Below are 23,848 nucleotides of genomic sequence, written 5' to 3' on the forward strand. Positions count from 1 at the left end.
TTAGAACTTGCAACAAAAAATCGCCATTTTGAAATACTCAAGCGCGTTATATTTTGATATATATGGCTTATGTATATACCCTAAATGTGTTGTCTCTTTATCTGACGATTATCTGGAGGGATTCGCGTAATCTGACAATAGAAAGATTTTTTTTAGGGGCAGTAGGGGGAGAGTACGATAACTTAGGCGACAAGATATTATAACGGATTTTTTAAGAGCAGTAAAAAACAAGAATTTTGTACTATGGGAGGGGGGTGTCTATCTCCCCCCGTTTAGGCGGTAGTTTAAAGTTTAATTTTTCAATACTTCAAGACTATCTACTATTGTTTTTATTTCCGAATTTATTACTCTTATTTGTTTTGACCAAAAACTAAAAACTATATGATTTTATGTCTTCTTGAGAAAATTGAAAATTACAAAAAAAAGTTTTTTTTTTTTAATTAAATTATTTTTTCCTTGCTTGAGTATTTGAGATAAATTAATTTTTCTTAAATCCAGCTTATTTAAATGCAAAAGAAGCCTTTCACCCTCCCCACCTTGCACATAATGCACCTTGGACCCACTCCAAATCCTATAGTGTGCCCAAGCAGAGGGGTTGCAGGGGGCAGCATGTCCCCATACACACCTCGGTGTGGCATACACCCACACTCACATCTACTATTACTACTATCAAAATAAGACCACTCAAACAAAAAAAAGAATTAAATAAAAATAGTAGTTGAGGTTATTTTCAATTTTCTCAAGAACTAAAAGACATAAAATCATCTAGTTTTCAGTTTTTGATCAAAAACAAATAAGAGTAATAAATTCGGAAATAAAAACAATGGTAGATAATCTTGAAGTATTGAATAATTACACTTTAAACTTTTTTTTTAACTTTTTATACTCAAATTTTGAGTTTAAAATTAAATTTTTCAAAAACTACGCATAGTTCTGACTTGAATTAAAAACTGGCTAATAAAATAGAATGTTGGCTTTAAAAAAATGTATAAATCTTAATTGTAAGTATCACCGTTATTTTTTAATTATTTTTGTCCATACAAAATAATAATTTTTTTAAATTGCCCCTCCCCTCACTTCGGCTAACGGAAATCCTCAGATTATATATTATTTGTAAACGTTGAATTATTACCTTCAAAATAAAAAAAAATCTAGCCACGCTCGAGAAAGTCAAGATGACGTTTTTTTTTACAAGTTTGTAACCCGCCTGCTTCTTATCGTCAATCGAAAATTGTCAGATTAGTGGAATATACACTTTTTAGCATATAAATAAAAACCCTACCTTAATCTTACGCGCTCGAGAATATAATACTGATAATATAAAAAAAAAGAATGAAATTAACTGAGAGAAAAGATATAACACCAATAGTACGATAGGCCCTAGTCCTGTAAAAATTACGAGTTTGATATTTTTTGATACAGAAGTAGCCCTACTGACTGCAAGGGTTAACGTTATAAAATACCTTTCATCTAAAAATAGTTATTATAGTGTTACTAATATTATTAATGTAAATAAATCCACAATTTTATCAAAGATTGACTATGGTTTAGCTCTTCCCTCAAGCCGATTGCCATCGTGGGAAATGACGGCCAATTTCCTCCACACTACCTATCAAACAAAGACCAATCCAAAACACTCTAGACATTTGTACATGCAATGTAAGAACATCAGCTACAGAAGCAAAACAATCAGAACTAAGAATAGCATTATCAACAATCAACTGGGATATACTGGGACTATCCGAACTAAGAATTTTTGGACAAGACATAATTGAAAACCAGAATGATATATTCTGTTACATTGGTGAGACCAAAGGCTTGCATGGAGTTGGATTTCTCATCAAAAAGAATTTAAAGGACAGATTAATAAATGTACGATTTTTTAGTGAAAGGATATGTAGCCTATGTTTAAAAATACAAAACACAAAAATGACGATAATTCAGAAATTTCGAACTTCTACAATTTATTGGACAAAGTATATAATGAAACAAAAACGGAGATAATGTATGTTATAGGAGATTTCAACGCCAAGTTAGGGAAACAGATTGACAACGATGAAGAAGTAATGCGACCTTTTGGATACGGACGAAGAAACAAAATAGGAGGCCTACTTATAAAGTGGCTGGAAAAGACGAATCTCAGATTTGCAAATTCTTTCTTTAAAAAGAAATAAACACGGAAATGGACCTTGATTCACCCGAATGGGATAACAAAGAACGAAATTGACTTAGTTCTAACAAATAAACTGAAAACTATTAACGACATCTCCGTATTGAATAATTTTAAATTTGATAGTGACCATAGGCTAGTAAGAGCAAAAATAAAAGTAGAAAGAAACGCTGAAAAGAAACAAACAAATATTTAAAAATATAATGACATGTTTAAGAAAGAAATAAGACTTAATATAACTACAAATAGAATAAACGAAAATTTTCAAAGTACATATGATTCATTAGAGCAGATAATAAGGAACTCGGCGAAAGTTTCAATCATGACTGCTGTTACTACAAAACCTGATAAATTAACAAATGACACTAAGGCGCTGATAACCAGAAGAGATAGCCTACGAAACAAGGACAACTTATGAGACCAGGAAAAAAATGAACTAAGATACCTTCGGAAAACCATAAAAGAAGATGCGAAAAATGATATCCAAACATATAACGAAACAATGATAAAATATATATTAAGCAACACAAAATCTATTATAAAGACAAAATCATTTCTTGACAACGGAAAAGAGTGGATAACATCAATAAAGAACAAAAATAATAACGCTGTTAATAGGATATATATAAATGAGTCTGCTACCAAGTTTTTCGAAGAACTTTTCAAATCGACAAAAGAAAAAAAAGATGAAAAGATATCGCGATGGCAGACAGTTACTCCAACTCAAATACTGTTACACTTTTTACAAAAACAGATATTGAACAAGCAATTGAAGATCTTAAGACAGATAAATGTACAGAAAATGATGGTATTGTAACAGAAATGCTCAAATATGGAAAACAACAACAATCTACAGTCTTGGACACTATTTTTAATGACATACTTATAACACAGCAGATTCCAAAATAATGGAAACAAGCTACATAACGCTTATCCACAAAAAAAGGAAATAAAGATGACATAAATAACTACAGACCAATAAGCAACATTTCTATGATATATAAACTGTTCTCCAAAGTAATGTACACAAAAATTAAGGACACATTAAACAGAAATCAACCAAGGAAACAAACAGGATTCCGAGAAGGTTTTTCAACAACAGACCATCTACAAAAAATGAACCAACTAATTGAAAAAACTAACGAATTTGAAAAACCTTTGTATCTTTTATATATTGACTTCAGTAAAGCATTTGACTCAGTAGAAAATGACGAAATATGGACAGCGCTGACAAACCAAGGAATTTATCCTATCTTTATAAGGACGTTGAAAAATATATATACAAACAGCGTGGCGAAAATAAAAACCGAAAGAATAGGAAGAGAAATAAAAATAAAGAGAGGCGTAAGACAGGGGGATCCAATGTCACCACCATTATTCTCTGCCGTACTGGAAGAAATAAACTAAACTGGGTCAATAGATATGAAATAAATATTTGGGGACAATATTTGAGCAACCTTAGATTCGCTGATGACACAGTTCTCATTTCATAAGCTTCCGGACAAATACACAATATGCTCATAGAATTGACAAATGAATGCAAGAAAGTTGGACTTCATATCAATAAGTCAAAAACTAAGATAATGACTAAAACTATTAAAGATGACATATTGCTTAATAACGAACACAGAATATGTAGCAGACTATACTTATCGCATTACCAATAGTTGGAAACAATTTTGGAGTCTAAAACAAATATTTCAATCGAATATAAGGGACGAAACATGAAAATATATCCTAGACTCTACTATTCTACCTGTTATGACGTATGGGTTACAGACTATATCCTATCAAGTTTACTTGACAAAATAAGAATATGCCAAACCAAGATGGAAAGAAAACTACTTAACCTACGAATTAGCCAGAGAGTGAGAAATAAGAAGAAGAACTGATTTAACAAAAATGGAAATAAATATTGTATAAAATATCAATAATGGCAAATAAAAGCTTATAATAATAATAATAAATTTTTAGTCATATGAAAACTTTTCTTATTTCATTATAAAGTATTTTATCGAACTGGAAACATGAATTTGAATATTTGTATCACAACTACAAAATGGTTTTTTTTTTTGTTAAATAAATTTTTCTTAAATAAATGTACTCTGATTATATAAATTCATCAGGTTATGGGCCCAGGCATGTTGCCATGCATGTATTGGGTTTAAGTTTGAGATTGAAATTTCGAATTGTCTGGAATAATTAACATTATATAATATTAAAAATGTTAAGTATACGCTCTCAACTTGAATGTTTAACTGAAGATCCCAGTGAAAACGTTAATTACGAGTCGTGGAGGTTTAAATTAAATTAAAACTTGGAAGGTTAGAACATTTTTGATGTTGCTACTGGTATAACCGTTGAACCTGAAGGAGGAGAAAACTGTCAGAATGTTTTGTCATGGATTGAAGGCTTACAACGACAATTTTTTGGGTACAAATGTAATGAAAATAAGTCAATGATCGAAAATTGTATGCAAATTCAGCAGTTAGCTGACAGTTTGGCAACTGAAGGTGAAGAAATGAAGTACTCCTGGATTATGCAGAGAATTTTAGGTAGGTTTAGTCAGTTCAGTGTTGGATAGGGGTTACAAACAGTCAGCAAATGCAGATCAATCGATATTCACAGACTCAAGTGGAAATGTAGGATCATTGGCAGAAAGAGAAGGAAAGTTATACAAAATGAAGTTTCGCCGAGAGTTTGAAAAATGTCTTGTTAATATCTACTTAAGAAAATGGCATGATGCATTTATATAAAGCAACATAGAGTATCACATCCTCTAAATCCAAAAATTTCAGAAAAACAGCTTGATTTAATACATGTTGATTTATGTGAGATGAACATTCACTCTTTAGGAGGAGCAAAATATTTTCTACTTTTTAAGGATGACCACTCTCATTTTAGGACTGTTTACTTTTTGAAACATAAAAATGAGACAGCTGAAAAGCTGGAAACTTTCCTGAAACTAGTTGAAAATCAGTTTGATAGAAAAGTTAAGACATTACGTTCAGACAATGGAACTGAAATAAAGAACAGCCCAACGACACAAATTTTAGAAAGTCTGGGAGTTTTTCACAACAAGTCAAGTGCTTATACTCCAGAACAAAACGGACGTATAGAAAGAGAAATGAGAACGATAGTTGAAGCTGCGAGAACAGTAATTTATGTTCGAGGCCTCAATGAAAACTTATTGGGTGAAGCCGTAAACTATGTCGTTTTTACAATCAATCATACTGGTACTAGTACTGTTAAAGATAAAAGTAAAGCGGATTTGTGGTTTGGAAGAAAAAAAGACATAAACAAGATGAAATCTTTTGGTTGTGACTGCTACGTATTAACAGAAGGCAACAAGAGAGGCAAAATGGACAGAATATCAACGAAAGGTATATTTGTCGGTTATGATGTTGATTCTCTAGGTTTTAGAGTCTTCATAAATGAAACCAAAGACGATATCAGTTCTAGCAATGTAGTTTTTGATGACAAGACAGAAACCGAAAGCTCTACTGAAATAGAAACACCACTAACTGAAACATCTGATACTGAGAAATCAGACACAAGTTCAGAATATGTAAGCGTTGAATCTGAAGAGACTGAGGAAAATGGAAGTAAATCTGATAGCTCTGAAAGTCCAGTAGTGCCAACTTTAATTAGAAGCTCACGATTACGTCGCGTTATAAAACCAACAAAAAGATTCAATGACTATGTAACTGACACAGCACTAGTAACACAAGATATTAAGGAAAGTATGCCCAGTGAAACTAGTGATATTTCTGTCAATGAAGCCCTTCAAGATGAAAACTGGAAGAAAGCAATGTTAGAGGAGTATGATTAATTGATAAAAATGAAAACATGGGTCATAACTGAAAAACCTAAGGATATTGCACATCTAACCTGTCATTGGGTGTTACGAAAGAAAAATGATGGAAGATATTAAGCAAGACTGGTAGAGATTATTTTTCAGTCCTGTTGCTCGTCTTATGTCAATCAAGCTTATCTTGAGCATAGCTGCATCTGAAAGTATGAAGTTAATGACTTTTGACGTAAAGACAGTGTTCTTACATGGTAAGCTTGATGATAGAATTTTCATGTACCAACCAGAAGGCTTCAATGACGAGTCAGGTCGTGTATGCGAATTAGAGAAAAGCCTATACGGTTTAAAACAGGCACCAAAAGTTTGAAACGAGACTTTTTCAAAATTTCTGAAGTTCTAAGTTTCAAATCCACTGATGTTTTTTTATAACAGAGATAGAACTATACTTATTGTCTTACATGTCGATGATGGTCTCGTGGTCGGACAACATGAAAACGAGATGTTAGAAGTTTTGAAGAAACTTGATCAAAAGTTCAAGATCACTCATGATACTGAAAGAGACAAGTGCTTCTCATATCTCGGAAGGCAGATTCAAGTGTCTGAAGACAGAATATTTGTAAATCAATCCAAATATGCTGAAAGAAACTTTGGAGATTTAAACCCTGCACACACACCTATGGAAAGAGGAATGGTCACAGATCCTGGAAATTTTGTTAACGATAGTCCTTTGGACAAGTCCACGCCATACAGAGAAGTAGTTGGAAGTCTGCTATATCTTGCTACCATATCTCGTCCAGATATAAGTTTCGCAGTCAATTACGTAAGTCGCTTCAACAATAAGCCAATGAGAAGTCATTGGGCAATGGTAAAACGTATCTTCCAATATATAAAAGAGACAACAACATTTGGAATGTGTTTTAATGGAGATAAGAATCTGTCTGTTTATAGTGACTCCGATTATGGTGGAGATACAGAACCTGGATAGTCCACTAGTGGAGTTATCCTACTACGTGGAGGCCCTATAGTTTGGCTAACTCAAAAACAAAATACCGTATCAAATTCCACCGTGGAAGCTGAGTATCGAGCAGCAGTATTAGCCATTGACGAAGTCTGTTGGATACAAAGAATAGCTCAAGAATTAAAACAATTAGACACAAGCAAACCTACACCACACTATATTGACAATCAGTCTGCTATTCACATGCTGAATAACACACATGAAGGAAAGACAACAAAACACATCCAGCAGCATATTGGCACAACAGTCACGCCAGTTAATGTCAGAAGCAAGGATCAACTGGCTGACATCTTCACCAAGCCTCTTCTACGAAAATACTTTGAATATTTACGAAGTAAAATAATTAAGTAAGAGTGTTGATATTAATTATTTTACCATTTTATTTGTTATACTTTGAATTTTGAATACTTGTTCTAAACAAAACAAATTAGTTCCTTCTGAATATTATTAGTCACATAAAAACTTTTCTTATTTCATTATAAAATATTTTATCGAACTGGAAACTTGAATTTGAATTTTTGGATCATAACTACAAAAGGCGTTTTTTATTAAATAAATGTTTCTTAAATAAAAGTACTCTGATTAAATAAATTCATCACCCAGCTTTCACATCGATCTTTACAGTAGAAGCATTTGCCATCCTAAGTGCTTTCGAAAAATCAAAAAACAATAAGACCATCATATTCATATACAGTCCTTCTTCCGTAAGAGCCATACAAACGTCAACATGGCTAATGAAACCGCGACAAGCTCATCTCCAAGAGTGGAAAACTTAAAATCGCATGGACTTCAGGGCACCGTGGAATTAATGGTAATAAAGTTGCAGATGCTGAAGCAAAATCAGCTTTAAGAGAGCCTCTTACCAAATTCTACGCCTTCAATAAAAAAGACATTCAAAGACAACTACTTAAGACATGGAAATATAAGAGAAAAACAAACTAGATAAGCTTCAAACAAATTTACACCTTATACTGAAAAAGTCACCCACCTTAGAGATATATCACATAAGAAAATATATTAGACCCTGAATGGGACACTTCAACATTACTCGCAAAAACCTCTTTACCAACAATACGCCCCCACTCTGCTACCTTTGCGGCGAAAACCATATGCTTACGTTTTTGAAATTCATTATAGGGCTGAATAATACAGCAAATTTCTTTAAAGCAATTGTTTTTAAAAAAGTTGTCCTTATTGTTTACGAGATAAGTTTTTTTTTGTTGCAAAAATTGCTAACGTCCCTCAACATAAGTCTAGAAACAGTGCATGGTAATAGATTTGTGCATGAAAACCGCCGGGAAGCCAAAGGTAGATGTGCGCCAAGATGGTATTCCAATATTTATCGTTGGCATCATTTCAATTAGACATATGTGTACGAAAAGAAATTTAAAACAAAATAATGTCAAATGTACCTTTTCAATGTTATACTTTTCTAAAGCTTGTGTCGCACAATCAACAGCATCCTGTTGCATCTCTTCGCTCATATCGGCATTTTTAATAACAGCTTTGCGATCAGACATTTTGTTCTTATCTGCAAAGGGAAATATATACAAAATGATTATTCAATATACATTGCAGTGACCATCCAATATATTTGTTATGTATAATTGTTCTTGTAGATAATGCTTTTAATAGAACATTTCCTGAAAAAGTTTGAAATAAAGGATAAGTCAATTTGAGTTCGACGGTACTGTTATTATAGTAGTGTTACTTACATTTGTCCCTTTTCATTTGTGTTGATTATATTTTTAATGGTAGAGACCCCTATTTTGTTAAAGAACTCTTATAGTAAAATATTACCAGATAATTAATTGGTTTATTACAAAATGATAACGAAGAAAGAAATAAGACAAACAAAATTTTTTATTAAATTAATTTTTAACTAAATCTAGTTATCTTGACCAATTTCTTTTTTTCTATACAATAAAAAAAAAAGGTTCACATTTAATTGAAAAGGTTTTTTTTAATTACCCCAACTTTCGCTGACTAATCCCCAAGCCGAAAACATCGTTTTCTTTCCATGGTGTTACCTTGGGTTACTTACCCCGCTATTTCAATAGCTTTTTCTTAAATATCATTTTCTCCGTCGCTCCCGTTATAAAGTACAATTACATACTAATAAGAGATAAGAAGTATTCAATAATGGTCCAAGGGCCTTGTGTTCTATCATCAGGTTATCAGAAATAGATGCGTAACCCGAATACACCCAAAACAAAAATCCAACTACACAAATCCAGACCTTAATCCTTCAACCCCAACCTGAAGACATTATAAAATTATCCCCCTTAACTGTTTTTCTGCTTAAAAAAGCAATAGATAGTATCAGCACAGTTAACCGAGCTACTGATGGAAACCTTCTCATTCTATTCAAATCGCAAAAGATTGCTGACTCTGGCAAATCTTTGCCCAATAAAAGTGACACTTCATACAAAGCTCAACTTTTCTAAAGGTACGGTATACGTGCCATACCTCGCAACCGTTCCAGAAGATGAAATCACTAAGGAAATGAAGTCACAAGGCGTCACAAGTGTTTATAAATTTACAAAAAATTATTCTGAAGGTAAAACAACCCCAACCGCTATCATCCTCTTCACCTTTGACGTTTTTCGTCCACCATTCTCTGTAAATATTGGATAAATGCATTGTTTCTCCAACCCCATGCGTTGCAAAAATTGCCAATTATTGGGCCATTTAGCAAAAAGATGCCCAAATAACTCTACCTGCGTAAACCTCAACAATCCACCAAATGCATCCGTACTTTTTGTGCAAATTGTTCTCAGGAACACCCAGCCTCCTCCAAATCCTGCAAAAGTTTTTTAAGATCTAAGGAAATTCTGAAAATAAAAACCACCAGAAAGTGTACCATCTACGAAGCAAAACAAATTTACACAGATTTACCATTCGACCAAGCTTTTGCGACTGTCGCAAATAGGAGTCCCAGTTGCTTCAGGTTCTGATCAGCGGAGTCAGAAAAACCCTCACACCAAAAACTGCAGGGTCCGGCAAAAAAACCTCCCGTATTTTTAGACGTTTATATTCAAAGCTATTTATAGATAAAGGTAATGCCTAAAACTAAGTAATTATTTTATTTAATGTATATGTATAATGGCATAGTATTTAATATAAAAAATTCAATAAAATTTGTCTGTTCAGTTTTTTATTTATTTGTAATTACTTTTTACATATGGGAGATCTTTTTGCCTGACCCTGTATAAAACCAACTCTGCCTTTCAACATTATAACTCAGCTTATACTGTACAAAAGCCCAATAACACTCAATCTATGTTAGAGGTTCTACAATGCAACCTTAATGGTTATTTTAATAATTCAATAATAACTCTACAAGAAACTCACCTTCAAGCTAATTTTTCCCCTCACCCCCAAAACAGTATAAAGCCTACTTCCATAACTTAGAAAGTAACACCACATGAAAAAAGGCACCGGATTGCTGATTCATAGTTGTACCTCCCATAGCCTTTTACCATTTACCACAATATTTTAGTAATTGCTATAGAAATTCTTCTTAAAATCAAGATTACCATTCTCTCCCCCATCCCAAACACATATTTTTCAACAGAATTAATAAAGATTATAAGCAACATCCAAACTTCAATCTTATTGACAGGGGACGTCAATTTCTGGAAAAATGTATAGGGCTCTCCCGCTAATAATGCCAGAGGTAATGAAATTGAAAACTTCCTCTCAACCACCAACCGTGCTATATTAAATGACGGCAGTCTAACGCACTTTTCGATCCATAAAACATGGACACACGTAGACGTAGACGTGACAGGCATATCTCCACAATACCATATGCATCACGGGAAATTTTCGACGATCTCCATGGGAACGACCATCTGCCAATACTGATCTAGGATATAAGTTTACTCTAAAAAAACATATTTTAAATTTCAAACGGAACGAGCAATATAGCATTTATATTAAAAAGAAATAGATTTTAGAAAATATGCGTCAAGACAAGGTGTAATGGTCACCTTCTGTCGAGCCCAACCATTACATCGGGGCGAAACGCATATTTGAACACCAAAAAAAAAATCAAATGGGGTGGCGCAACAGTCCGTTGTGAACCAGGGCCTAGTGACTTACAACTCTCAACCATTCCTGTGTGCGAGTACTGTTGTCAGGAATGGAAAGGGACCTACAATTTAAGGCCGAATCCGAACGGCTAGTTTGAGAAAGCACTTTTTCATGACAAGAATTACTCTTGAAGGATTTGTCAATTCCTCGCAAGAGGCAGTACCCGCGAAAATTAATTTTTTAAATTAAGCTGTCACAGGCAGGGATTGAACCCAAGACCCCTTGCATGACAGTCCAACGCACTAACCATCATGCCACGGGTACTACATATATATTTGAACACCATGCTGGTTTATTTTTATATTCATTTTTCATGATTTCAAATCATATAAGTTAAAAAAAAAACACTATCTTCAAAAATAAATAAAGAAACTGCTCTATCAAAAAAGCAATGCGATAAGCGGCCAACATAGCTATACCACAAATAAAAAACACTGCACGTTAATCGATAGCACCTTGGTGGAGCACCGAACTCTCTATTTTACGCATATTTGAAAACAGTCCTTTTAAAATTCTCAAAAAAAAAATCCTTCCGACACTGACCTCGTGAACTAACGCAAAGCAAATACCCTCTTTCGCAGAGAAGCAAAAATAGCCAAAAACTAAGTTTCCAGAAATTCACATCCAATATTACCCCAAAATCAGCAAGTAAAAAATTGTGCGCAGACATAAAATCTCTTACAGGTAACCACACCCCACTTACAATAAATACGTTAATTACTGAATTTGGTATACTTACCAACCCATTAGATATACATACATATGTATGTGAATACTTTGGTATGTCTTGGTCAAATTACGATAATGAATCTAACTTTTGTTCGACATTCCGTGCGACCAGATAACCTAAGTTTATCAGCAAAATATATCGAAAAAGAAATCAGCTTTCTAGAATTAGAGAGCTGCCTAAATTCCTTTAAAGGCAAAACTCGAGGATTCGATTGGATCGGATGCGGAAAAATACCACACTTCTAATAAAACAAATAAACTTTAACATATACAATAACATTTTTGAACCGAAATCAAGCATCAGTGATCGTGGTTAGTAGACAACTGGGGCACCGCCTCGAAACCTACCGCGTGCTGTCATGTGTTCTTTGTGCCTGTTGTTCTTTCTCTTCTGTCCTTCTGCCTTGTATTAATGTCTTGTGTTGTTATCACCTTACATAGTCTAGTCGCTCAAGGTGCTGTGTTCTCTACTCTGTACATTTATGTGCTGATTAGTGTGTAATGTAATGTAACATTTTTGAACAAGGTATAATACCACAGGTATTGAAAGTCGCAAGTGTGATTCATATCCCCAAACCGACAAAAAGTTTGACGGATCCCTCGGGATACATACCAATTTTTTTGCTGTTATGTACTAGCAAGCTCTTATAAAAAATTATATCTAAACGTCTACTTTGGTATATAGAAAAGAACAATTACATTTGCCCAAACCAGGTTGCTAGCACATAGACGAATACATCAGTTCAGCTCTCTCATGCAAAATCATGTGTCGGCCCTGTCAATTGACTTTGAAAAGGCATTTGACAGGATCGGCAACCATATCATCCTCAATAAACTTATGCAGTGGAAGATCGTACCCAAAATGTTCTGATTTATAAAATCATTTTTATTTAATAAAAAATTTCGAATCAAATCGAAAAAATCATTACTCCATTGTTTAAGCAAACGGTATCCTCAAGGCTCACCCCTTTCGATGAATCTGTTCATTATAGTAGGGGAGCTCAGGATGCTAAATCGGGATTTACTCGAGCGTCAAAGAGACCTATTGGATTGCGAAGCTTAGATGATAAGAACAAAAAAATGTTATATCATATATACACTTTCATCGGTGGGGGGAACGACTATAAGTTTTCAAAAATGTAAAAAAAAACAGTTGCATGGACATACTCGAGCGCGTCAGATATTAATAGCATCCATGTTCTACGTATTTTTGAAAATATACGTATGTTAATCTGACCGTTTCCATGATGGGGGTGGCGTACGTAAGGGTTGAAAACGGTAAAAAACAAAATTTAACAGAGCGCGTCAGATTTTCAAAGGGGATGTTAAGTGAACCTAAAAGAACGCTCTAATGTAATAATCTGACGATTTGGATGTGACCCAAACTCGCGGCCATTATTAGAACTTGCAAAAAAAAATCGCCATTTTGAAATACTCAAGCGCGTCATATTTTGATATATATGGCTCATGTATATACCCTAAATGTGTTATCTCTTAATTTGACGATTATCTGGAGGGATTCGCGTAGTAGGGGGAGAGTACGATAACTTAGGCGACAAGATATTATATCGGATTTTTTAAGAGCAGTAAAAAACAAGAATTTTGTACTATGGGAGAGGGGTGTCTATCTCCCCCCGTTTAGGCGGTAGTTTAAAGTTTAATTTTTCAATACTTCAAGATTATCTACTATTGTTTTTATTTCCGAATTTATTACTCTTATTTGTTTTCGATAAAAAACTGAAAACTAGATGATTTTATGTCTTCTTGAGAAAATTGAAAATTACAAAAAAAAGGTTTTTTTTAAATAAATTATTTTTTCCTCGCTTGAGTATTTGAGATAAATTAATTTTTCTTAAATCCAGCTTATTTAAATGCAAAAGAAACTTTGCATGCACCCCATCCTGCATCCATAGCGCCTTTCACCCTAACCACCTTGCACATAATGCACCTTGGACCCACTCCAAATCCTATATTGTGCCCAAGCAGGTTGGTTGCAGGGGGCAGCATGCCCCCATACACGCCTCGGTGTGGCGTACACCCACACTCACATCTACTATTACTACTATCAAAATAAGACCACTCAAGCAAAAAAAAAAGAATTAAATTAAAATAGTAGTTGAGGTTATTTTCAATTTTCTCAAGAACTAAAAGACATAAAATCATCTAGTTTTCAGTTTTTGATCAAAAACAAATAAGAGTATAATCGTCAGATTATATATTATTTGTGAACGTTGAATTATTACCTTCAAAATATAAAAAAATTTAGCCACGCTCGAGAAAGATGACGTTTTTTTTACAAGTTTGTAACCCGCCTACTTCTTATCGTCAATCGAAAATTGTCAGATTAGTGGAATATACACTTTTTAGCATATAACTAACTTACCCTACCTTAATCTTACGCGCTCGAGAATTTCAGATGATCAATTTTTTTTTACTAATCTGATCCTTTATTCTTGAATGGTGCTCCCTTTTAGAGTCCATTATCTCACCTACTAGAGTAAACACTTACATATCTGTACAAAAAGAAACTGTAACACTTTCAACAATAATATTGTAATTATAAAATTCCAAATGTAAACATCTTAAATATTTTAGGTATAATTTTTGATTAAAATTATGATTTTATAAATCATTGTTAAATACTTAAAAAAGCAAGCTACCAGATTAAATATAATAAGATTTCTTTCTTCAAAAAAATAGCTTTGTTCATCCCAACTCACTTATTCAAATTACAAGAAACATCATATTATCTAAGATTGACTACGGATTAGCTATCTATGAAAAATGTCCAAATCAAACCTTCCTACCACTGAGCAGAAAGTAACCTACTCACAACCATTTCATGGAAAAATACAAGAATATAGAAAAATTCATGGAATGTCTTGTATACAGATGGTATACACTATCAGACTTCCAAATTACTTTTTAATATTCTCTTCAGAAGAGCTACAGAAATTGCAATTACTAAAACTAAAAACGTAGATATATGCTCAGACATCCTTTCCACTTTGAATGCTATCAGAAACGTTTAAAACCAATCACCCGTTATCACCATAATACGTGACAATATTTTCAAAAACAAAAAAACTCAAGCTCCTCTAGATACCAGTGCACTCCGGTTTCCGGTATCTACCGCAATATACAAATGTTTCATCCGCCTTCGGCTTGGCCACACTCAATCACACATACATCTATTAAAAAAAGAAGACCCTCCAACCTGCCACCTATGTCAATCCAGTCATATCTTAACAATCAAACATCTAATTTCTAACTGTTATAAAGTATACATTCTGTGTACAAATCTTTTTAATACAAATTTAACTGATTTCTTATCAAAAACCACTTTTGAAACCATAAAAAATGTATATAAAATATTAACTGCTTAAAATTGAACTTGTTAAACAACAATTTTTAATATTTATAAATGTGAGGCGCTGTAGGGGACTGGCGGTCATGGTGTTTGGGCGGGCCGCGGATCTCCGCCAGCTCCATACATTATACTTATACTTCTATTTTTTTATAAACTCTAGCGCTTTGTAAATTTGTATTATAATGTAATTGTATTTATATTGTAATAAATAATAATTATAATATTATAATAATATTTTGTATCAACAACACATAAAATGCAGGGTGAACTGTAAAGAATGACAATCGCTTATAAACCGCTTTATGACTTATAATGAATGATGAAATGACGAAATAAAAACTGGCCTAAGTCAAAGAGTTTTCAAAATATGTCAATTTTTCATTTAGTGTAATTTTGTTAATTTACTTTACATTTTTTAATACCATACATGCAAATGAGTGAATTCTATCGATTTTCTTTTGCCGAAATTTTCTACACTGTTGATGTCAAAACATGTTAGGTGTAGACATTTAATAGAAATTTAAAAAGGATGTCGTGGCGTTTGGTGTGTGGCACGTAGCTACGTCCTGCTGGAACCACATGTTGTCTAGGTACATATGGTTCAATTTGGGTCATAAAAATTAGTTTGCATCGTTATGAAGCTCTCACTGTTGTCAGTGACCGCCTCACTAACGTCGCTTTCAAAAAAGTATCCACACCAAACGGCAAAACGGTATGCGCCAATTTTGCTCGTAACACAGTCATTCATCCAAAAATTCGCCTCATCACTAAAGATGGGGGTCCTCTTCCAGCGGCGTTGTATATGGTCATGAATTTTGAGATCCTGGGTCAGTTGGATCTTGTATGGGTGTAGGCCTAAGTTCCGAAGCAAAATTCGCCAAGTTGAAGTCTGCGAAAGACCGAGTTCTTGTGCACGGCGAGGAATAGACTGCCTCGGTTCTGCTGTACACGGTCCGCTGTGATGTTCTTGGCCGATCTTAATTTCCTTTAACGTACATGTGTTGGTTGAATGTTTACTGAACCGGTCGTCTCATATTTCGAAGAGTCGACTGTGAAGGGCCACCACGACTACCGCAAAATGGGGGCGCAACGTTTGCGTTAACGAACACTCATTTAGATAATAAAGTTGTATCATTCGAACGTGCTGTTCAAGCGTGTAACTTGCCATGATGATTAAGCATAAACAACTGAATAATAAACAAAAGATTTGGCAGGCATCACCAAAACAAAATGGCCGCCACGGGGCGCCGAATATCTCTTAATAAAATAGAAGTTCAGGAAAAGGGTGTAAACAACCTATAGAGTATAGGCAATACTCTGGGTAAAGCAATTTTGAGAACTAATACAACTATCTCAAACAACATCCGGTCTTAATTTTGAACTATTAACCTCAACAAAAAAAACTAGTTTCGGTATCTAATTTCTCTGTCGCTGCCCCTGGTTAAATGATGAATACTCTTCTCGATACGAAACTATCAGCTCTACCAAACAAAATTATTTTTGTTTATATTATATAAAAAAAAAACATATTATTTTCAATATTTCGAACAACTCCTGCAAAAATGCATAGTTTTACCAACAAAATTCTTGATCGCCAGGACAACCTTACAGAGCTTTTCTAAAGGAAGCCAAATGCAAACAATATTCAGCAGTCGATCTTTGATTTCCAATGTGTGAAGACCCAATTCTTAAGGTATTTTTTTAAATAGTGCATTTGTACATTTTTGGTAGTAGAAGTATAGGAAGTTTGCCACATCTTTTGTTAGTGTTCGATAGCCAAGTGGTGGTGGCGTCCACAAACAAGTCGAGTTGCAGTGGGTTGGAGTCACAGGCTGAGGCCACCAAAAATTGTAAAGCTTTTTTCCACATCTATAAATAGTCGAATTTATTGACAGGAAGAAAAGCAAATGGAGAGGAAAGCAGGGGTATCGAAAGATACCTCTTCAAATACATTAGGCGATTTAATAGTTGATCCAGCAACGATTTCCCAAACCAACTCAACAACATCAAATCATACATCTGACCAGACGGTAACAGCAAGTAAAAGGCAAGGCAACTCCCATTTTGGTCAATAGAGCCAATTCAGCATCTTGATCGCCAATAATAGGTTTACTATGTTATCGGAGCAATAGAGAAGGTGTGGGTCGTGGCCGCGGCCCCCAAAGAAAAAACTAGAAGAAATTAAGGTAGAACAAGCAAGCAAAAAAGAAGCAAGTAGATAGCTATGAGGCGCAGCTTAAAAAGCTAGAGGAGGAGATGGAGCCCTTTAATAATAATCTGGAAAAGAAAATAAAAACGCCTTGACAAAAAGCTAAGAAGGAGGAAAAAAGCACAGCGGAAGCAACAAGCTAAGCAAAAAAAGCCAAAAACAACTCTTCAGCAACAAAAACAATAACCACAGCAGGCTCGCTATCAAAATTAAAGGCGTGGAGCAATTAAAGAAGGCACCACCAGGAAAAACATGCCTAATTATTGAGTGCTCTACAACATCAACAAAAGCCAAGCAACGACTACAAGTAAAGCAAAATCAAAAGAATCAGCAGCGGAAACAACAACACCAAAAACAGTCACAGCCTAAAAAGGAAAATGTGATGCCAAGGTTGACCTGGAAGATATAAAAAACATGTATAAGTCGCCTATACTTAAGTTAATTTCGTAGTAAAGATTTAAATGCAAACCAGTGCATCTCACTGGCCGAATACAAAGAGGCCATGGCTGAGTTCTTTAGTTTCACTCCTCGAAGTGAAATAAAATGCATCTGAAGTGTGTTTAAAAATATTTCCTGCATTTTAAAATGTACCTGCAAAAACAAGTTTGTTTTTAAAAATTTAAACGCCAAAAAAATGTATTTAAAAAAAAATATTTTTTAAATCGTTAGAGTAGTTTTTTTTATACAATTTTTTTAATTTTAATTTATAAATATTTTTGGTATGCAAGATATCGAATCTTGAAAAAAATTTAATATCTTTTTTAAATAAAAAATAAAAAAACTACATTGATCATCAAATATTACTGAGACATTAAAATTATTCAAATCGGCTGATTACTTCTTGAGAAAACTAATAGCCCTATTAGAGCTATCAACTAGATACAATATTTTTGAAGCATTGGTATTATGGCTATCAACTATCAACTTTGTTGATGAACTGTGAATTATATCATTCTTGTCAATGATTTTTTGACATACTTAGTATTACGGATATCAAAAAATAGATACACATCAATATTCATACCAATCACAAATTTTTCGTTGATACTTCTCAAATACTTTTTAATTTAGAAAATTAAAATTATAAAAGGTACGTTTTTTTTCATTTTCTTCATAGAATAAAATATAAATATAAATAAACAGCGATTTGTTTGCATTTTATTTTTAAAATTACTTTTTATTGACGACGAATTAGGATGATATATGTGTGTATGTATATGAATGATATATGTACATAGGTACATATGTATATTTTCGCTTGCAAACAACAAATTATATTTTAGGATTTTGAAAGGAAAACAAATTTAAGGAATTATGACTTCGACGAAATTGTTTTTTGAAGGGAGTTATGATGAAGTTAACGCAAGTCAGCAACTCAAAATACGCAGAGCATTACGTGATTCTTCCAACCCAATGCATTTGGACGAACACATGTAATAAGATACTTTTCTTTAATTCTTGCATTGGCTGATGAAACTTCATTGCAGATTCATTCAAAACTTCAGACTTTCCAAACAAGCATTAATGGAAGTTTTTAATGATATCGAGGAAAAACTTAACCGATCAAAAGTAAGGAATTTATTCCAAATGTACTACTTACTCTTCTTAAATACATAAAGTAATTTTTTATGAGAGCAACTACATTTTCGCACAAGGGATTTTTCCTTTAGTGTCAAAAAAAAACAACATATGTGAAACTTCAAACAAAATAAATAAAACTCGCAATGAACTTTTGATAAATATTCAAAATCGGTCTAAAATTAAAATTGATAGAAATTATCGACTATGAAATTGATACTCATAATAAGGCTATACAAAGAAATAACTGTTCTATGGAGGACCCTTCTGGAGCAATACAAACAATTTTTTTTTTTTATTAAAAGAAGCCAAATTAGAAAACAAAATTTAGACAAAATTAAAAAAAAACTATGGGTTTGTTTTTGAGAAAATTTGAATTTTCGATTTTTGACTAAAAAATGCGTATTTTTGTCTAAAAAGAAATGAAAAAAGCGGCTCACGCGAATCGGCTCATATTTCCAAATATGCAGTCGACCGATCTAATGGTTTTGGCTGTAGGGGATAGGACAGACTGACAAAATCGGGGGACTCACATTTTCGACTTTTCTACCATCGTAATATCATGATTAAAATATCAATATCGAATTCGAAATTGTTAATGGATGCAAAACTTACCATATAGTTCCTATATGTCGTAAGTAAAAATGCATACGGTCCTCATGAAGGACATATATTGCAATCAAAATACAGCACTTCAATTAACAAAAAATAGCGGCAGATTTGATTTGAGTAATTTTTTTTATCATATTGAAGCAGTCAAAATAATAGCACCGATCAGAATATTCTTGCTGTTGTTATTTTTTTTTTACATATGTAGGTTTGTACTATTTTAAAGGCGACTTTCTATTACCACAGAACGAATTTCCTTCTGATTTGCTTTTTTACAGTTAGGTAGGGGTCATGTTTTAAATAAAATCAAAGGCGAGGAAACAACTTTAAGTCATAGAAAAATATATTTTCTTTTTCGGATTTAACCCCACTTTTTATGTATTGCATTTTTTGAGCCTAAAACAAGGCAGAAATGCTCAGTAACAAAGAGAATAAATTGACAAACGGCATCGAGGAGGACGAATTTATTGATGGATATCACGGCCGGCGCGCCGTACTAACAGCTAGGAAGGAGCGACTTTCCATTACTGCAGCACGAATTTCCTTCTGATTTTTTTTTATAGTTAGGTAGGGGTCTCAATAGAACATGTTTTAAATATTAGGGCGAGGAAACAACTTTAAGTAAAAAAAAAAAATATTTTCTTTTTCGGACTTAAGGGCATGTCGCATGCAAAAAAATTGATTGGTGCTTTGCGCTTAGCTTTGTAGCGTTCACATTTTTTTAAATATTTAAACGAAATAAACGGGTTTTGATTGAAAATATATTGGGCTAAATATGTATAAAGGAATAAAAAATTAAAAAAAATTGTTTGTTCCTTAAAAGCACTAGAATCACTAAAAAATCATTAAATTCAGGTAGTTACTTGCGAAAATCAATGGGGCAGTGTGTAAAATATAATTTTTTATTTTTTTTATATTTTTTTCCAAAAAACAATAAATTTTTATAAATAGTATCGATTTTCTTTTTTTTTTTAATTTATTAATTTATTCCAAGAAAAATTGTAGAAAACTATGAAAAATAGGGCAAATTTGCATTGTGACATAGGTGCAATATTTGATAAAACTTCCAAAGTATAACAGCTAGGTAAGTCAATTTAACTTTTTTTCAAATTCTAAATATATGTTCAGATATTTGCTTTAAAATTTTTTTTTTAAAAAAATAGTTATAGTAACGTTTTTAGACAAAAAATCCAAAATGCATTCTTTTTTTTCCAATATTTTTTGCGAATTCATGGGGCGAGCTGATTTTTTTTTTTTTAGTTTTAATTTTTTTTTTAAAAAAAAGGACCATATATATTATTCTTACTATCGATTTTGAAAAAAAAAAATATTTGTCGCAACATAATTAAAAATGCATTTCAATATAACAACATTTGTGGTGCAATTGTGAGGGATTGGGAGCTTTTATAATTGCAAAATATTTTTTTTATTTTTTTTTGGCATTTTGTTTATTCTATTTAAAAAAGTAAAAAGTTCTTGCGTCTACTGTTTATTTAATTTAATTTTTATAAAAGAGGTCTATTTTGCATTTTTTAACAACAAATTTCTTTGTAAACGCACACAATGAAGTTTCCAGTTCCCAAGAATGCCACTGCATCTCAGCGCTCAAGAAGAGAATTCTTTGCAAAAGAATTTCGCCCGCCCATCCTCTCTCAGATTTTTTTTTTGTTGTTGGCCTCATGGCTCATTTAGTTTTTGTATTCTTTGTTTTGCTTGCGGTATACAATAACAGAAAATACAACAAAAAAAAGACTTTTCTTAGAAATATTTTTTTATTTCTAGTATGTGGTATGATGTAAGGTCATGGACTCGTGATTTGGGTGTTACGTAGTCAATCGTATACGCAGAATTTGATTTTTGGTTCAACTTTCGGCAAGTTTTGTGGTTGCACATTGTAGTGTAGGTATAAAAAAGGGTAAAGAGGTATTGTAGGTATCGTGAATTCGCTGTCATATATTTTGTTTTCTTGATTTTTTTTGCGAAAAAAGAGGCTGTAATGCGACCCACACTGATAACGTCCCAACACGTCTGTCGATTTGTCTTGCTTAAAAGTTTGTCTATTATGTACTCGTATCAATTTTTACCAAATTTGCGTAGATTTTATTTTGTATGTAAAAACGGACTGTTGGATTTTTATATAAAAATTACTAAATATCGAAAACAATATTTTCTGTTAAATAAAATAAGTTATTGAAGCCAATATTTTTAGTTTTTGAAAAGCTATTTGAGTCGAAAATCAATTTTTACCAACTTTTGTTAATTTTTTTTAAGGTTTTTAATTTTTTGTACAAAAACTGTCAATTCGATTTTTTTCAAAATTTTACTGAATGTTGAAAATAATATTTCTTTTAAGATAAAATTAGTTTGAAGCCTAAATTTCAACTTTTTGAAAAGATATTTGAATCGATATTCAATTTTTACCAACTTTGAGTAAAGTTTTTTTTGATTTTTATTTTGTATAAAAAAAACTGTCAATTCGATTTTTCTCAAAATTTTATCAGATGTCAAAAACATTATTCTTCGTTGCACAAAATTGTTTTGGAGATGAAATCATATTTTAGTCGTAAAATTTGGTAGGTGACACATTTTTTTTGATTTATAAAAAAAACGTTAAATGGATTTTTTTCAAAAAATATACTTCTTTGAGATCACGTTACAATATATTATATAAAATTTAATTCAAGTCTAGCGTTTTTGGTTCGTAGGATATTTAGGGTTAACCAAAATTTTCACCTTTTCTTCAAACTGCTATGATAAAAAAACCACCTACGCAATTTTCTTGAGAGCCCTTTCTGCATCTTTCTGCTTTATTATCTGTATAACAAAATTTATTTAAAGTCGATATCTCTTCTGGTTCTTGAGCTATGGACGACGAAAAAAACGTCGCGAAAGTACGGACGTACGAATGTATGTACGTACACACGCACGCACAGATATGTTCCTAAAAACCTTTTATTTTGACTCTAGGGACCTTGAAACCTCGAGAAATGTCAAAATTTTCAATTTGACAAATCGGACCCATTACAATAACTTCCAATGGGAAGTTAAAAAATATTAAAATAAAATAGGTATTTTCAATAATTAGAAAATGTCGACCAAAAAAAGAAATTCAAGAAAAAAACATCTCCTTCGATAGCAAAATACCCACTTGCTTTATAAAATTCGAACCATATGCAAAAGACAACAACAAATCTACCTAACTAGCCATACAAAAAAAAAACCGGTTTATCATGCAACGTTGTTCTATTTCTTATTTCTTTGATTGGCTGCTTGTGCGAAAATATATCCCTCGCTCCGAGAGACAAAAAAGATCAAGAGGCAAATATAGAGTAATTGGAAATTCAAATTTTGAATTTGATAATGAAGAGAGTAACGATCTTTCACTAATACATTCAAATTCATTTACATGAGTTCTGAGTTCGCTTCTGCGGGAGACATACCCTTAACCCTACTTTTTTTGTATTGCATTTTTTGAGCCTAAAACAAGACAGAAATGCTCAGTAACAAAGAGAATAAATTGACAAACGGCATCGAGGAGGACGAATTTATTGAATACGTGATTGAAGGCATAAGTGACACGAATTTAAGGCTGTACGCACTACTTCATGATTTTAAGGATCGGAGAAAGGAAAGACGCGAATATGGTGCGTGCTGCGGGTGCGGCTTTAAGGAACTACCGAAGTGCTCCAATAAGAAGTATACAATCCAGTTGTTGGAAAAAGAAAACGAAGAGTTTGTAAGTTATTTATGTTTTTGTTTAGAATAGACACTGGTAGCCCAATAAATTTCGTAAGACGATCGTACCTTCCTGAAGATATAACATTTAATCTAAGAACAGACAAGGTATCCTACTTTGGTATTAATAAAAGTAGATTTCTAATTGAAGAAATGTTTTCGTTGGAAAAATTTAACAATTTCGGTGAGATGTTTGTGGTAACCACAAGTTTATCGGTCTTTGTGGTTGACATAGGAAGACATTTTTTAAAAGCTGGCAATGTTAATGATAACAAACTTTATGAAAATAAAAACAACGATGAGTTAGGTAATAAACGTAGCTGTGAAATTAGTGTTAAAAATGTTAGTAAGTAACTAATGGCGTTTTTCTTTTTTAGTTCAGAGCTGAGCTCTGAGCAGAGTCTGAGCGAGCAGAGTAGAGTTGAGTTCGGAGCAGAGTATGTTCAGAGCTCTCTGATTTAATTATGAAACAACTTGAGCACTAAACTGTCATGATTTTAAATGTCGTCTGTTTGAAGACG

General features: G+C 32.9%; 1 protein-coding gene across 2 annotated transcripts in view; it reads right to left on the reverse strand.

Moving 5' to 3' along the window:
* The window catches only part of LOC129944606 (dynein light chain 1, cytoplasmic), an 82,173-nt gene that overhangs the window by 16,344 nt on the left and 41,981 nt on the right, over window positions 1–23,848 (reverse strand). For both annotated transcript variants that reach the window (XM_056054148.1, XM_056054149.1), the window contains exon 2: window positions 8,412–8,530. In XM_056054148.1, the coding sequence (XP_055910123.1) occupies window positions 8,412–8,519 (108 nt within the window). In that variant the 5' untranslated portion in view covers window positions 8,520–8,530. The remainder of the gene's footprint in view (window positions 1–8,411; window positions 8,531–23,848) is intronic.

Source organism: Eupeodes corollae, chromosome 2, assembly GCF_945859685.1.
Source record: "Eupeodes corollae chromosome 2, idEupCoro1.1, whole genome shotgun sequence".
Taxonomy (NCBI): Eukaryota; Metazoa; Arthropoda; class Insecta; order Diptera; family Syrphidae; genus Eupeodes; species Eupeodes corollae.